Source organism: Brassica napus, chromosome C9 (assembly GCF_020379485.1).
Source record: "Brassica napus cultivar Da-Ae chromosome C9, Da-Ae, whole genome shotgun sequence".
NCBI lineage: Eukaryota > Viridiplantae > Streptophyta > Magnoliopsida > Brassicales > Brassicaceae > Brassica > Brassica napus.
In genome coordinates, this window is record NC_063452.1 from 5,661,010 (window position 1) to 5,673,654 (window position 12,645).

At 36.2% G+C, this 12,645-nt stretch overlaps 3 protein-coding genes, 1 long non-coding RNA gene and 1 other non-coding gene across 6 annotated transcripts; 4 read left to right on the forward strand and 1 right to left on the reverse strand.

Annotated features, from left to right (window-relative positions):
- The first annotated feature begins 2,292 nt into the window (after positions 1 to 2,292).
- On the forward strand, positions 2,293 to 6,446 carry LOC106403063 (root phototropism protein 3-like). Of its 2 annotated transcripts, none has more exons than XM_048769833.1 (6): positions 2,293 to 2,726; positions 2,827 to 2,896; positions 3,001 to 3,630; positions 4,245 to 5,024; positions 5,626 to 5,911; positions 5,987 to 6,446. In XM_048769833.1, the coding sequence occupies exons 1-6, from the start codon at positions 2,596 to 2,598 to the stop codon at positions 6,004 to 6,006; spliced, it is 1,917 nt and encodes a 638-aa protein (XP_048625790.1). In that variant the 5' UTR covers positions 2,293 to 2,595; the 3' UTR covers positions 6,007 to 6,446. The 2 variants fall into 2 exon arrangements, with proteins under 2 accessions (XP_048625790.1, XP_048625789.1); XM_048769832.1 differs by having other exon boundaries at positions 2,321 to 2,726; positions 5,626 to 5,907.
- Positions 6,447 to 6,666: 220 nt separating this feature from the next.
- TRNAK-UUU lies at positions 6,667 to 6,738 on the forward strand. The gene has a single exon. It is a non-coding gene; the product is annotated as a tRNA-Lys (tRNA).
- Positions 6,739 to 6,840: 102 nt separating this feature from the next.
- LOC106404698 lies at positions 6,841 to 8,170 on the reverse strand. The gene is made up of 4 exons (XR_007329258.1): positions 8,012 to 8,170; positions 7,644 to 7,677; positions 7,381 to 7,433; positions 6,841 to 7,165 (listed from the first exon to the last, which is right to left on the reverse strand). It is a non-coding gene; the product is annotated as an uncharacterized LOC106404698 (long non-coding RNA).
- A 440-nt stretch (positions 8,171 to 8,610) lies between these two features.
- LOC106371746 (beta-ureidopropionase-like) lies at positions 8,611 to 10,873 on the forward strand. Its single transcript, XM_013811843.3, has 6 exons — positions 8,611 to 8,864; positions 9,109 to 9,216; positions 9,311 to 9,499; positions 9,569 to 9,796; positions 9,873 to 10,097; positions 10,336 to 10,873. Exons 1-6 carry the CDS (start codon positions 8,754 to 8,756, stop codon positions 10,699 to 10,701), a joined length of 1,227 nt encoding a protein of 408 aa, XP_013667297.2. The 5' UTR covers positions 8,611 to 8,753; the 3' UTR covers positions 10,702 to 10,873.
- Positions 10,874 to 11,237: 364 nt separating this feature from the next.
- Positions 11,238 to 12,603, forward strand: LOC106402451 (uncharacterized protein C6C3.02c). The gene is made up of 5 exons (XM_048769836.1): positions 11,238 to 11,408; positions 11,696 to 11,752; positions 11,847 to 11,933; positions 12,035 to 12,204; positions 12,339 to 12,603. The coding sequence occupies exons 1-5, from the start codon at positions 11,387 to 11,389 to the stop codon at positions 12,435 to 12,437; spliced, it is 435 nt and encodes a 144-aa protein (XP_048625793.1). The 5' UTR covers positions 11,238 to 11,386; the 3' UTR covers positions 12,438 to 12,603.
- Positions 12,604 to 12,645: the final 42 nt, after the last annotated feature.

The following is a 12,645-nucleotide window of genomic DNA, read 5'->3' on the forward strand; positions in this document are numbered from 1 at the left end:
TATATAATTATTTTGATTTTGTTTATTTGTCATGTTTTACATGATTTTAGTCAATTTTTCTTATTTGTCATGTTTTTATTAGGTTTTAGCTTAGTCATTGATTTGTTAATAATTTTTAGCTGAATCACAAATTTATTAATTTAAAAAATATCCGTAATAAATTTTATATATAATTAAAAATAAATTATTTATGAAGTGATTTAGCTTATTTGTCATGATTTTCATGATTTTAGGTAATTTTACTTATTTGTCTTGTTTTAATTAGGTTTAAGCTGAGTCATTAATTTATTAATAGTTTTTGCTTGAGTCCATAATTTATTAATTTAAATAATATAACTATAAAATATGTAATTAGATATATAATTATTTTGATTTTGTTTATTTTTCATGTTTTCCATGATTTTAGTCAATTTTGCTTATTTGTCATGTTTTTTTTAGGTTTTAGCTTAGTCATTGATTTGTTAATAATTTTTAGCTGAATCACTAATTTATTAATTTAAAAAATATCCGTAATGAATTTTATATATAATTAAAACGAATTTTGATTTAATAATATTTAAATCTATGTTATATTAAAATACTTATTTTCTTTTGTCATATTTTATTAGGTTTTAAGCTTTTTTATAGGTCACTGATTTATTATTAGTTTTTAACTAAGTATTTATTAATTTTCACAAAATCCGTAATGAATTTTATATATAATAAAACACGTATTTTATTTTAATAATATTAAATTTATATGTTATATTAAATAATTAATCATAAACTAATATAATAAAATTGTGAAAATATATTTAAAAATTAAGAGAATTCTTATATATATTGTGTTGTTATCTGAAAACAATTTTTTTTATTATAAAGTTAAAAAACTAAGATATAAAATAATTTATAATTAAATATTAGTCAAACAAAAATATTTATATAAAGATATTTTCTAAACTATTTCTAATATATGAGTGTTTTAAAACTTTTAACACAATAATAAGTACATAGTTTGATGAACGTTTTTTTGACATAATTTGATGTTTGATTTAACTATTTAAAATCATAAATAATAACTTAACTTGTGACTGAGTTCAAAACAAATTTTCTTGCTTTTAATTTAAAGCAGTTTAAGTTTAATCTGTGAAACACTATATATTCAGTTGGTGACCACTGGAAGAATGAAAAAAAATAAATAAAATAAAAAATAAAATTTCATTTGAGGAATTGAAAAAATAAAATTTCATTTGAGGAATTGAAAAAATAAAAAAAAATATGAATTTTTGTTCAATTTGTTCCTTATCAAAATTGCATAGGGAAATTTTTTCTTATAAATTTATTCTTCCATGGGGAATTTAGAAGAAAAAAATGGGATCTACCGTTCAATAATTTGACTAAAATTTCAACATAACTGGTATAAATTTTGAAGAACAAAGAATTCACCATAATTTTTTTCTTTCAACATGTTCACCAATTAGAGTTTTATAATGCCAATTTTTGGATTAATAAGACATAAAATAATAAGTATTCGTAATATGATTATGCCCGCTTGTGCGGGCAAAACACCTAGTCAGTTGTATAAAAACGTGTTCCAATCAACATAATCTATAAATTCGTTAGTGATAGTCAAGATTAATATTATTCACAACCTATTACCATAAAGATTTTAAAAATAGGAAATAAAACCATAGCTGCGATCATAACAATTTGATAACTTGTTAAGCAAAAAAAGAAAAAAATTGATTGAAACTCATCCATCTATCTGTGTGTGTATATAATGCACATAGCTGACATTCTTGTGGACCACTTCCTTCTTTCTCTATCTCCATTTATGTATGAACGAACAGCCTTTGTTTTTTAATGGTCTCTTTTAGTTACGATGATGCATCATTTTCCCTAACTGGTAGAACTAATCACTTTCAAACTATCAAATCAAAGTCTTGCTGGAACATTTAAGATTAGAGAATGAAAGAGGAACAGCTTGAAAGAAAGCAAGAGAAGACATTAAGGAAATATGAGCAAAGAAACAGAGAGATAGTTAAATGCCATTAATGTACATAGAGATGGCAAAGAAGAAGGAACAAGGCTTTGTCATAGTTTAATGACACTCACTCTCCAACTTGTCCCCTTCCGGTTTTAGCATTTTCATATATATTTTTGTATAAAACCAAATCATATCTTTTGTTTTATCCTCTAAACCAACTCATATCTTCACTGGAAAAGATGTAGCATCTGTCAGGAACTCAATAATTCTAAATGTAAAATCTGAAAAGATAGGATACACTGCTCATTTACAAGATTACAACACAAAAGTAGAAAGAATTAAAATAAATAATATATGATAACTGAGAAGCAGAGTGTTTTAAGCCCATTACTTCACAGGCTGTAGATATATATGAGTGACTTTGGTTTTAAATTCTCTCTGAGAAAATAGACAATACAGAGAAAGCTTCCAAATCTCATAGCATCCCATGTGGGGGATACTATCTCCTTTCTCTTTCATCTTTATAATCAAATACTAATCAATCTCTCTTTTCTCTGAACTGTTTGTTTCATATTACTCTTCTCCTCTCTCTGTAGTATCTTCTCTTGCTTCCATCACAGAGTTTGTGAATGATGTGGGAATCTGAGAGCGATTCTGGGGTTGTAGGAGGAGGAGGAAGAGAGTATGGTAATGAAGTTTTGAGTTCTAACAAACATGGCAGCGTCAGGACTGATGGGTTTGAGCTTAGAGGCCAATCTTGGTAACATACTCAACCTTTAAAACACTATAAACTCTCCTAAACAGTATCTTTCCTTGTAAAGGATGTTAGGATTCATTAATAAAACCTTTGTTTTGGTTAGGTGTGTTGCTACAGACATCTCCAGTGATCTTCTGGTTAAAATCTGCGACATGAACTTTCACCTACACAAGGTAATCAAGTTCTTGACTCAATATTATTAGTCAATATTATTATTTTAAAAAATATTATTACATTTAACATGTTTTTTAACATGTTTTTGTTTATTTTTCTTCAGTATCCTTTGCTGTCACGTAGCGGGAAGATGAACAGATTGATCTACGAGTCACCACGAGAACCTGACCCGACCATACTCATTCTCGATGACTTACCTGGAGGACCAGAAGCGTTTGAGCTAGCATCAAAATTCTGCTACGGAGTTCCCGTGGATCTCACGGCAACTAACATATCAGGTCTACGTTGCGCAGCTGAGTATCTCGAGATGACAGAGGATCTTGAAGAAGGGAATCTAATCTTTAAGACGGAAGCTTTTCTCAGCTATGTGGTTTTGTCTTCATGGAGAGACTCAATCTTGGTTCTAAAGAGCTGTGAGAAGCTCTCACCATGGGCTGAGAATCTTCAGATTGTGAGAAGGTGTAGTGAATCTATTGCATGGAAGGCTTGTAGTAATCCTAAAGGGATTAGATGGGCTTACACAGGGAAGTCACCATCTCTATCTTCATCTCCAAAGACCACTAATAACTTCGCGAGTTCTAGTCCTAAATGGAACGAGACAAAGGATTCAAGTTTATATTGCAGCCCGAGTAGGAACAATAATAACAACCAGACTGTTCCTCCGGACTGGTGGTTTGAAGATGTCTCTATCTTGAGGATAGATCACTTCGTTCGTGTAATAACTGCAATCAAGGTACATAGATGCTTCTCTTTCGAGCATTTTCACAAACACTTTGGTGTACATACATCTCAATCCTCCAGCTAGCCATTCGGGTTTACAGTTCGAGTCGGTTATTCAGATTTCAGGTTGGTCTAGGTTTTAGGTTATTCGGGATTGGAGTGTTTAAGACTTGTTTAGGAAACATATATATTTCGGATCAGATCAGTTCGGATAATATTGGGTTCGGATAGAGTTTCTACATACTTTTAATAAAACCCAAAACTTAATTGAATTAGAAATGATTTGGGTTTGGTTCCGGTTTAAATCCGAAAACCTGAGTTAACCCGGAAAAATCGAAAAAATATTCGTGTAATTCAGGTTCTGGATAATTTTTTATTTATAATTAATATTTTTTCAAATATTAATTCTAAAATTGAAAATAATGTATATTTTAAATTACAATTTAGATATTCGGTATCCACGGTTCAATTCCGATTTTACTTCTTCAGCTTTCCAGATTTAGAGAAATAGGAATCATTCAATTTTGTAAATTTCAAATCTGAATTCAGTTTCGGTTTTTCCTGTTCGGTTTTTGGGTTTCTGAAAATATGTCCAAGACTACCCTCCAACTCTAACGCTTGAAACAGGTGAAAGGTATGAGATTTGAACTTCTCGGAGCTGCAATAATGCATTACGCCCGAAAATGGCTTCCGGGTGTGTTCAAAGAAGGAGCTCCAGCACCATCCACCATCGGAGGAGGAGGAGACGAAATGAGCGTGAGCTGCGGAAGCAACAGCAGCGGAGGAAGCTCCGGTCACGACAACTGGAAAGGCGGTCTCCACATGGTCCTCTCTGGAAAACCTAACGCCCATCAAGACTCCACCGCTTTCCTTGCTGGACACGTTACCAGCCCTAAAGAGCAGCGAATGATCGTCGAGTCCCTAATCAGTATCATCCCTCCGCAGAAAGACTCCGTCACTTGCAGCTTCCTCCTCCGTATTCTCAGAGCAGCCAGCATCCTTAAAGTAGCTCCGGCGCTGACCACGGAGATGGAGAAGCGCGTGGGGATGCAGCTCGAGCAAGCGACTCTTCAGGATCTTCTGATCAAAGGGGAGACGATGTACGATGTCGATCTTGTTCAGAGATTGTTGGAGCATTTTCTAGTTCAGGAGCAGACGGAAGGGTCGAGCCCGAGTAGAATGTCGCCGTACGCAGATGCCGGAGTTCCGAGAGCGAACAGCATCAGTGGTAATAATAGTCAGAATGCGAAGATGAGAGTGGCGAGGATTGTGGATAGTTATCTCACTGAAGTTGCTAGAGACAGGAACTTGCCGTTGACTAAGTTTCAGGTTTTGGCTGAGGCGTTGCCGGAATCTGCGAGGACTTGTGATGATGGGCTATACAGAGCAATTGATTCATATCTCAAGGTACCGTACATAACAAGCCTGCTGTTTTTGGTTTATTGGGTTAAATCTGTTAGGGTAATTCATTTTTTGGTAAGTCTAAATCTCACTGAAGTAAACCAATTTTTTTTGGTTCGGTTATTATTTTGGTTTTTTTTAAAAAATAAAATTCTGCCGAATTTAAGTATGACATTTTTTTTTTGTTTCAGTTAAATTTTAGTTTAAATTTGTTTAAACTCGAAAAATCTCGATTGAACTCCAATTAGGTTTAATTTTTGGTTAGTTTGGTTTGGGATTTGGAACCATGGTGATAATCAGTTTTCTTTTGTGTCTCTATTAAATTTAAATTTCAGTTTAAATTTGTTAAAAATTCAGAAAATCTTGGTTAAATTTCAGTTAGGCTCGGTTAGCTTGATTCTGTTTTTTTGGCTAGTTCGGTTCGGGATTTGGAACCAAACCAACCTAATATCGAACTTAACCGAACCATAAACCGGTTTTTAAAAAATCTTGCCACTTTGAACCGAATTCCCAGGGCTACGTATACAGTATATACATATAGAGCTGAAGTTTTGTAGCTTGTTATTACATTCTTCATTGATAGTTTGATCATGTTTGGTTTGGTCAGGCGCATCCGACATTGTCCGAACACGAGAGAAAACGACTTTGCAGAGTGATGGACTGTCAAAAGCTATCAATGGATGCGTGCATGCACGCCGCTCAGAACGAGAGGTTGCCATTGCGAGTGGTGGTTCAAGTCCTCTTCTCGGAGCAAGTCAAGATCAGTAACGCCTTAGCCAACACGTCACTGAAAGAGTCAACTACGTTAGGTGAAGCCATGGGTACTACTTATCAACCAATGATCCCAAATCGTAAGACATTGATCGAAGCAACACCACAATCTTTTCAGGCAAGTAAAAAGAAGACTCATACACCACATTCTTCTACCTTTTTTTGCTTATGCAAGTTTGTGTCGTTTTGAGGAACAGGAAGGGTGGGCTGCGGCTAAGAAGGATATTAACACGTTGAAGTTCGAGATAGAGACGGTGAAGACGAAGTACGTTGAGCTTCAGAATGAGATGGAAGCGATGCAAAGACAGTTTGAGAAGACAGGAAAAGTGAAGACCAGTACTTCGTCTTCTTCGGCTTGGAGTAGCGGTTGGAAGAAGCTAAGTAAGTTCACTAAGATGACTGTACCGGAGAGTCCAGATGTTGCTAGAGGAGAACAAGCTGGTGGTGTTAATCATCAACCAGCTAGGAAACCAAGACGATGGAGGAACTCAATTTCTTGAGACAACTTTTATGTGTTCTTGATTTGATTCTTTGAGCGAAAGAAAAGCTTTTGTTTGCTTCTAATTTGTAATGCTATGTCCTTAATGATATATCATCACAAAACCCAATCATCTTGACAATACATGAACAACGAACATGCATTATTACAGACACTAAGACTAATCTGGTGCAGAGGATACGGACCCTAAGCCACTTCACACGTGAGGATCTTCAAGCCTTATCTGTCTGTAGATATCTTGTTCTCCATGTTGTCTCTTTACGAACAAAATGTGGTGACTTGTGAGTTGTGACTGGTGGAGGTTTTTGTTTAGCAGCAGCTCTTAATCTCTGTAGATATCAAGTCTCGTTTATAAAAACGGTTACATTACTATAACAAGCCGTCTTAGCTCAGTGGTAGAGCGCGTGACTTTTAATCCCGTGGTCGTGGGTTCGATCCCCACAGACGGCGGGCGTTCCATACATAAATTTTGCTGTAGCTTTCTTTTTCTTTACCAACGACCCAACAGTAAAGATCTCATAATAACAGCAAGAAAACAAACATACATTCGGATTGAAACAAGAGACGGGTCTACTATTTATGATAAAAATGTTGTGGATGGAGATTTAGAATAACATTGAGAAGTGTGACAATCACAAAGTTTTGTTTCCCAGAAGCAATGAAGACAAAAGGCTAGAAGCTTAATAACTTAGCATTCAAGTTTTGCTGTGCTTTTTTTTATAGATCAATAACATTCCAACTGTTTTTTTTTTTTGAGCTAGAGAGATCATCATCATCACTTCACGCTGAGTACTTCGATTTCAAAGTCAAGAACCGAGTTAGGTTGGATTCCCCATGCTGGAAATCCACCAGCACCATACGCGTAATCCGGTGAGCACTGACAGAAACAGAGAAGCATGGAAAACTAAATATGTTAATAAACCCACACACGAATGTTTTCTCTACCCATAACAAGCTCTAGATAGCTCTCAATAGAGACAAGAAGAATATGGTTTCAAAGAGAGACAAGAAAACTTTAAAAGGAAAACGAAAGATGTAAAGAATCAAATCTGTTTTGCATGATGAGAGGACGAGGAGCAGAGTCTAACGTACCCGCAAGCGAGCAACCTCTCCAATTTGCATCCCCATAACGCCTTCATCCCATCCTGTAATCAAAAACATTTCAAAAACAAATATCAACTCCAAGACATACAAAAACATATGATATCATGAAACCATGCAAGAAACAGATGGTTCTTGCCCAGCGTCCTTTGTACTATATACCAAAACACACACATTAAGACAAATTATATCCATTTATAAGTGATATATTGTGTGTAAGAGAAGATTTAAATAACGAGAGGATCCTTTTTTACCTCCAGAACTGCTGGGATAGATCACCACCTTTCCCTGAAAAAAAAAAAAAGCATTAGGAATAACGTTTCTGAAACAAACTCACAAAGGATCATTAAAGCGTATATATATATAGAGAGAGTGTTTCAATCTCACACAAGAAGCTGATATTAATTATTAGTCACCGGGCTTCTCCACTAGATACTTACAACGACTACAGTGAGTTAAACACTAGATTTGTTCCTAAGAACTTTCAGATGAGTAAGTAAATAATCTCCCACTTTAATTAATTTAAAAAATCACAGATTAATTATGATCAATATCAGATTTGTGTAGATCGATTACAAAACCGCTGTGTGGAAATTTTAAACCATAAGAAGATGTAGGTTACCGAATCCGGTACAGTGGACGGTGACTGTTTGACCCGGAGTGGGTTTGGGTCCGGTGCCGGGTCTGATGACTTGCTTCTCCACTCCCATCGCTATCTCTCTCTCTAGCTCTGTCGCGGCACCCTGTCGCGGCTACAGATGCTTATGCCTTTTTACTCTTTTCTTATTTGTAATGTTTTGGGCCTTATAATACTTTAAAGCCCATTTTGATAAACATTTCGGCCCATTATTTATCTTTTCAAACATGGTTAAATAAAAACAATCAAATCGGACTTGAAAGTTAACTGCACTAATCAGAGATTCAGAATTAAGCACCACACCACTAGCTATGCTCTATCAGGATGTACCTAGCTTTCTTCTCAGACCATTCCGGTTTAAGCAAAATGCCCTTTAAGACCAAACTATAAAAAACATGGCATCTCCCATTAAATTTTTTTTTCTAATTATATATTAACAATTAAGTTCATAATTCAACTGGTAACCTCGAAAATGAAGTGGCCATTTGGCTCATCAGCACATGGTGTCGAATTAAAAACTAATAATAATTGTATTATGAGCACATGTTGGAATCCATTAAATTTAAGATTTAAGTAGCCAAACTACCAAGAAATGAGTTGGCAAATGATTCCTTTCCGAACAAATAAATAAACCAATTCTCTAAACCGATCATTGTTCTCATCAAAGCCATCACCATCTTGGTTCCGTGATCGAAACTTGGAAGACTAAGAAAAACTCTTGTACAAAATGGAGAAGAACATCTCAGAAAACGGAGAAGCGGTTGCCAACGGATCTATTTGTGGATATGATTCTCTGCATCAACTCTTATCCGAGAATCTGAAGCCTGAGCTTTATCAGGTGAAACTTGTTAGCGATTTGGATAATTGGTTTTATGTTTGTAGTCTCGTGAAGTTTTTCGCTCCTTACGTTGACTTTTTGATATGTTCTTCTTACTAAGAACATAGTTCTTGATTAGCCACTAATAGTTAGGATGTTTTCTTGATTTGTAATGATTTGAAGTGCTTAGTTACTTTCCTCTTAACTCAGATTGTAAGAAAAAAACTAAACTAAATTGGATCGTTGGTTGTCTGAATTGCTGCAGGAGGTAAGCCGAATACTACTTGGAAGTAACTGTGGTAGACCACTTGAACATATTGTGTTACCAGACTCTGCAAAATCCCTCTCTTCAAAACATGGTTTTGATCTCCAGGTTAATACTCATTTTGAGTTATACTAATAGGTTCAAATAAATTTGAGTGGAAACAGTGTTTTGATTTGATCTTTGGACACAAATTACTTTCTAGGCTGTTAGCTTCTCAGCTGATGAAGAGCAAATGAGAAAGCCACGAGTGGTCAGAGTTGGTCTCATTCAAAACTCTATTGCTCTTCCAACTACTGCTCCATTCTTGGACCAAACAAGAGGAATACACAACAAGTTGAAGCCGATCATCGAAGCAGCAGGTGTTGCTGGTGTTAACATACTCTGCTTACAGGTTTGCCTCCATTTTGCTTTCTTCTACGACAGGCTTTGTAGATTAACTTTGAGATGGCCCTGCTTATAGGAAGCTTGGACTATGCCGTTTGCGTTCTGTACAAGAGAGAAGAAATGGTGTGAGTTTGCAGAGCCTGTTGATGGCGAATCAACAAAGTTTCTTCAAGAACTAGCCAAGAATTATAACATGGTGATTGTGAATCCTATCCTCGAAAGAGATATGGATCACGGTGAAGTACTTTGGAACACAGCTGTGATTATAGGGAACAATGGAAACATCATTGGCAAACATAGGAAGGTTAACTTGCACTACAAGTCTCTTTTTGCTTCTGTCTTTTCTCTTGTGAGCTAACTTGTACTTCTTGGTTTGCTAGAACCACATACCGAGGGTGGGAGATTTTAACGAGAGCACGTATTACATGGAAGGAGACACTGGACATCCTGTGTTTGAGACGGTGTTTGGGAAAATTGCAGTCAATATATGTTATGGAAGACACCATCCTCTAAACTGGTTAGCTTTTGGTCTAAATGGTGCTGAGATTGTCTTCAACCCTTCAGCTACTGTTGGTGAACTCAGTGAACCAATGTGGCCTATTGAGGTTTAACTCCTAACTCCCCATTTTTCACACATAGCCGGTCCTGAAATTTATGAGGTTTAAAAATAATTTATCAAACAAATATTTTAAATTACTTAAGAGCTAAATGATATAATACATATTAGCCACTAATATTTTGGGACCATATGCAAATGTTACATCTAGCTATGCTCAGGACCAGTTATGTTTTACTTCTCTATCTATAAACAACATGGTCTGATGTTTCATTTGAAAACCTCAGGCAAGGAATGCTGCAATAGCAAACAGTTACTTTGTGGGATCCATTAACCGAGTTGGAACCGAAGTGTTCCCCAATGCTTTCACCTCAGGGGATGGGAAACCGCAACACAATGACTTTGGTCATTTCTATGGATCAAGCCATTTCTCTGCCCCGGATGCTTCTTGCACACCGTCTTTGTCACGTTACAGAGACGGGTTATTGATCTCGGACATGGATCTCAATCTGTGCCGGCAGTACAAAGACAAATGGGGGTTTAGAATGACTGCAAGATATGAAGTCTATGCAGATCTTTTGGCTAAGTACTTAAAGCCAGACTTCAAGCCTCAAATTGTCTCTGACCCAATGCTCCACAAGAGTTCTTCATAACAACTAGACTTAGTCATGGTAAATGGAATAAGCTCCGAGAAAGTAGGAGCCGAGCTAGTTTGAATGTTTCTATGCTTGTTGAAAGTCCTCTGAACATGTAGGAGGCAGTTGTTTCTGTAATCAGCTATCGAATGTCACTCAAGAAATAAAAACAATGCAGCTTTTAGTCTCATCATTTAACTTTTAGTTTCTCTGTTTAAACATATGCATCGTTTGATTCACACCTGCTCATGCAATTAGTACCTAAACAAAGCCGGTTTGACCGGATTGATCCATTGTAATTAGTGAATCTTTATATAAAAATAAATGGAGTGAACTGAATTACTAATTTGTTTTTGATTTGACTAATCCTTATAAAGTTATTTGCTCAAAAAAAAAAATCTCTGTCTGAAATTATTTATTTTCCTCGAGAAATTGAATTATATGGACCTGCGGCACCTTAAAAGGGAAGAGAATTGATTGGGCCTGTAACGAAGCCCAAATTTGAGGTTTCCTAATATAGAAGTGATCAACTTACAACGAATAAGGACCGTACACGTGTAAACATCTCCGCCTGGTTTTGACCAGATATTTTATTAATAACCGCCTCCCGAGTTGGTGTCGGGTATATTCTCATTGCGATCTCTATCTCTCTATCCATTTTTTTGTTCATTTCGTCGTCTTCTTCTTCTTCTTACAAAAAAAAATGGGTCGCCGTAGCTCAGGAGGTAAGGGCTTCTCCTCTTTCCCCCTATATGTCAGATCTATTCGATTATATCACTTTGGATGATGACGGAACTGTTTTGTTTGGGTCTGTGGTTAGTTATTTGCGTGAATCACAAATCTAGAGTTTATAGGATGTTTGATTTCGTGTTTATTCTATCTCTGATATATCGGTTCGTTGAAGATTCGATTCAGTGGGTGGAATTGGTTCTCAATTTCTAGAAAGTTGGAGATTTTTTTTTTTTTTTTTGTAATTTTGTGTTGTGATGTGATTCGTGTGGGGGGATTGCAGGAAGATCTGCACCTCGTCCTCGCCCTGCTGCTGCACGTGCCCCCGCTCCTCAACATGGTATTATCTTATTTTCCTAAATCGTCTTGTTGCTCTGTGTGTTATGACTATTCAATTCGATCTAATCCGCTGTTGATTTTTGTGTTTTTTTCAGTAAACCGTGCACCTCCTCCAGCACCAGCTCAGGCGACCAGTGGTGGTGGCGGCATGTTCTCAGGCATTGGTTCCACCATAGCTCAGGGTAAACGAGTCTCATTTGTTCTTTGTCTAGACCAAACTTGTTGGTTTTAAAAACGTCTCTCTTAACCTCTTTGTTTTGTGTTTTTTGGGAACTTTCTGTAGGTATGGCTTTTGGAACCGGAAGCGCAGTTGCACATAGGGCTGTTGATTCTGTCATGGGCCCACGTACCATTCAGCATGAAACTGTTGAGGCTGCCTCTGCATCTGTTGCCCCTGTCGGAAGCAGCATGTTCCCGAGCTCCTGTGACATTCATGCTAAGGCTTTCCAAGATGTAAGTTTTTAATCTTTTTCTCTTACTCTCTTTTGTTCTGTTATTTGTCAAGATTCTAAGTGAATGAGAATGGAACTTTTTGATTGAATTCATTCAAAGGTTTATGACACTGATGTTTTTGTTATTGGGTGCAGTGCATCAGCAGCTATGGAAGCGACATTAGCAAGTGTCAGTTCTACATGGACATGTTGTCTGAGTGCAAGAAGAACTCCGGTTCCACTATTGGTGCCTGAATTAAGCTTGTTTCATTTCTTATCTAGCTTTTGTCTAAACAGTATGCAGCTTTTATATGCTGAGGGTCTGGATATCAAATAACAACATTTCAGATACTGCATGTTTTTCAAGTGTTTGTTGGTACTTAATTTCTTATTTTTAAAATAAACTTGGGAGTGTTGGTTACTTTATTTGTTTAAAGTTGCTAGTGTATAACATTCTTCCAAC

What these genes read in the sequence shown, in the direction of transcription:
- LOC106403063 (XM_048769832.1), top strand. Translation starts at nt 2,596, where the DNA reads ATGATGTGGGAATCTGAGAGCGATTCTGGGGTTGTAGGAGGAGGAGGA. An exon ending in GAGCTTAGAGGCCAATCTTG is followed by an intron (nt 2,727 to 2,826) that starts GTAACATACTCA and finishes TGTTTTGGTTAG; the next exon opens with GTGTGTTGCTACAGACATCT. An exon ending in TGAACTTTCACCTACACAAG is followed by an intron (nt 2,897 to 3,000) that starts GTAATCAAGTTC and finishes ATTTTTCTTCAG; the next exon opens with TATCCTTTGCTGTCACGTAG.
- LOC106371746 (XM_013811843.3), top strand. Translation starts at nt 8,754, where the DNA reads ATGGAGAAGAACATCTCAGAAAACGGAGAAGCGGTTGCCAACGGATCT. An exon ending in TTAACATACTCTGCTTACAG is followed by an intron (nt 9,500 to 9,568) that starts GTTTGCCTCCAT and finishes CCCTGCTTATAG; the next exon opens with GAAGCTTGGACTATGCCGTT. An exon ending in TCATTGGCAAACATAGGAAG is followed by an intron (nt 9,797 to 9,872) that starts GTTAACTTGCAC and finishes TTGGTTTGCTAG; the next exon opens with AACCACATACCGAGGGTGGG.
- LOC106402451 (XM_048769836.1), top strand. Translation starts at nt 11,387, where the DNA reads ATGGGTCGCCGTAGCTCAGGAG. An exon ending in GGGTCGCCGTAGCTCAGGAG is followed by an intron (nt 11,409 to 11,695) that starts GTAAGGGCTTCT and finishes GGGGGATTGCAG; the next exon opens with GAAGATCTGCACCTCGTCCT. An exon ending in TGCCCCCGCTCCTCAACATG is followed by an intron (nt 11,753 to 11,846) that starts GTATTATCTTAT and finishes TGTTTTTTTCAG; the next exon opens with TAAACCGTGCACCTCCTCCA.